Source organism: Priapulus caudatus, unplaced genomic scaffold, assembly GCF_000485595.1.
Source record: "Priapulus caudatus unplaced genomic scaffold, Priapulus_caudatus-5.0.1 Scaffold228, whole genome shotgun sequence".
Classification (NCBI taxonomy): Eukaryota; Metazoa; Priapulida; class Priapulimorpha; order Priapulimorphida; family Priapulidae; genus Priapulus; species Priapulus caudatus.
In genome coordinates, this window is record NW_014577289.1 from 873,627 (window position 1) to 875,629 (window position 2,003).

Here is a 2,003-nt window from a genome sequence, read left to right on the forward strand (position 1 = left end):
ATATTTTTTTTTCATTGCTTTTCACTTGCATCCTTTGGAAATCTATAAAAACTGCAATAATGACTTTCAGAATGATGGTTACAATCGGGTACAAAACACGACACCATTTTCACGCAGTTAATGTTACCAGAGCATATGATTGTTTAGAACCAGTGGGTTCGTTGTCATGCCTCCGTGACGTCATCACTTCGGAGCTCTATAACACTCCGAAAAAATGCTATGATAGCATCACTATTTTCATGGTTCATACAGGACTGAAATTTTTTTCAAGGACTTTTCAAGGACATTTGATCAGAATTCATACACAGAACAAAACATACCTGGATTAATTTAATAACCCCATTCTTAATCACTGTCACCTCTAAAACTTACATGGATCACATTGATAAACCCTTCTAAACACTGTCACTTCTACAACATACCTTGATTTACTGACTGATTTTACTGACTTACTGTAATTTGCGATCATCATTTAACTGTCTATCGTGTCTATAGCTTTTTAAGCTCATTTATCGCAATTTTTATTGAGGTTTGCACATTATTGATGGTACAAAATTTCTTTTTATTACAGGCAAGGATTCTTTCTAAAAATTCAAGGACTTTTCAAGCACAAAATCAACATTTACTAAATTCAAGTACTTTTCAAGGACTCCCCTCAAATTCAAGGACTTTTCAAGGACTGCGCGAACCATGTTATTATTACCTGTATAATATTTTCCGTAAATAATTTGATCAGTGCATCATATTATCATATCATCAGCCAGCAAAACGCACGAGTACAAATAGCGAAGGTCATGCGCGTGTAATGCACACAGAAACACGCCGATAAAGAAAGTGTTTTCTGACGAAGCATAGTCGAACCCAAGCTATTATCTCAGCATCGCAGCCCTATGGCTTCAACTTCAGCATGAAGCGTCATGGGCGAGGAAAGAGGTTCGCAGCAGAGCTGCAAAGTGCTAACATAAAACGAGCAAGACTGCTGCTAGCATTACCTTCTACTTAGTCGTGAGTCACCATCGCCGTAACCCACATCCAACCTCATCCCAAATCGACCTATCTGTCTCGGCCAATCCCTTTTCCCTCAACAATCAGTAGCAGGTAATTTGTAATGGATCATTCCACAGGAACATACTTCTTCGTAAGCTGGTCAGAATTTCAGGTAAATCCTGACTTAGTAACCCAAACAGATGTGCGCAGTTCGAATGACATTTGGCTTTACACAGACACGGCAGCAACTCACAGACACGCAAGAGACATAAAGACATTTTATAAATCATAAAACCGAATCAAATAAGAGGGGAATGAACATGGGTGATCTGCTCTCAGAACATGTACTCACGCTTTGCCGCAGTGCCTCTGGCGCTGTCCACTTTATAGGGAACTTTGACGTTGCGCCCTCCTGGTCACCGAATGATTCCTTAGCAAGGCCAAAATCAGATACCTACAATTAAATATAATTATAATAATAATTATACATTATATATTATATGTATATACTATATATATACTATATATATATATATATAGTCAGTGTGCGGCAGTGTGCGTGCGGTGTACACGTGTGTTGCAGAGGAGCATTTGCGCGGCATTTACACGAAATTGTCGGCAATAATAGGCGAAAGAGAGTAGAGAAACATTAAGACTTTGGTAGTAGATAGATTTCGTTTATTGAAACGTGCCAAGTGCCTGTGGGCGCAATTACAAGTAATAACCCTGTAATTCACGTGTCATCGTCGCTCTCTGGCGGGTACCGATTCAGAGAAACCCATGGCATTGACTGAACGCGAGAGGGTTGTAAACGAGCGAGCGAGCCAGAGGGAGAAGTGGGAGCACAAAGAAGAGAGAGAGAGAGAGAGAGAGAGAGAGAGAGAGAGAGTTTTTACACAAATAACACTTATTTTTCGTATTTATTCATAATCAGTTTGAGACGATCCTGTATGACAACCGACAAACAACGAAACCATTAAACCAAATAAATCCGAAATTAAAAATAGAATCTAGTG

The 2,003-nt window shown here is 39.2% G+C and overlaps 1 protein-coding gene across 1 annotated transcript in view; it reads right to left on the minus strand.

Moving 5' to 3' along the window:
• LOC106807687 (tyrosine-protein kinase CSK-like) overlaps positions 1 to 2,003 on the minus strand; it is a gene marked incomplete in the record, with an annotated part of 108,209 nt that overhangs the window by 67,174 nt on the left and 39,032 nt on the right. Inside the window, 1 exon segment of the mRNA XM_014810109.1 lies at positions 1,340 to 1,441. Coding sequence (XP_014665595.1) covers positions 1,340 to 1,441 — 102 coding nt within the window.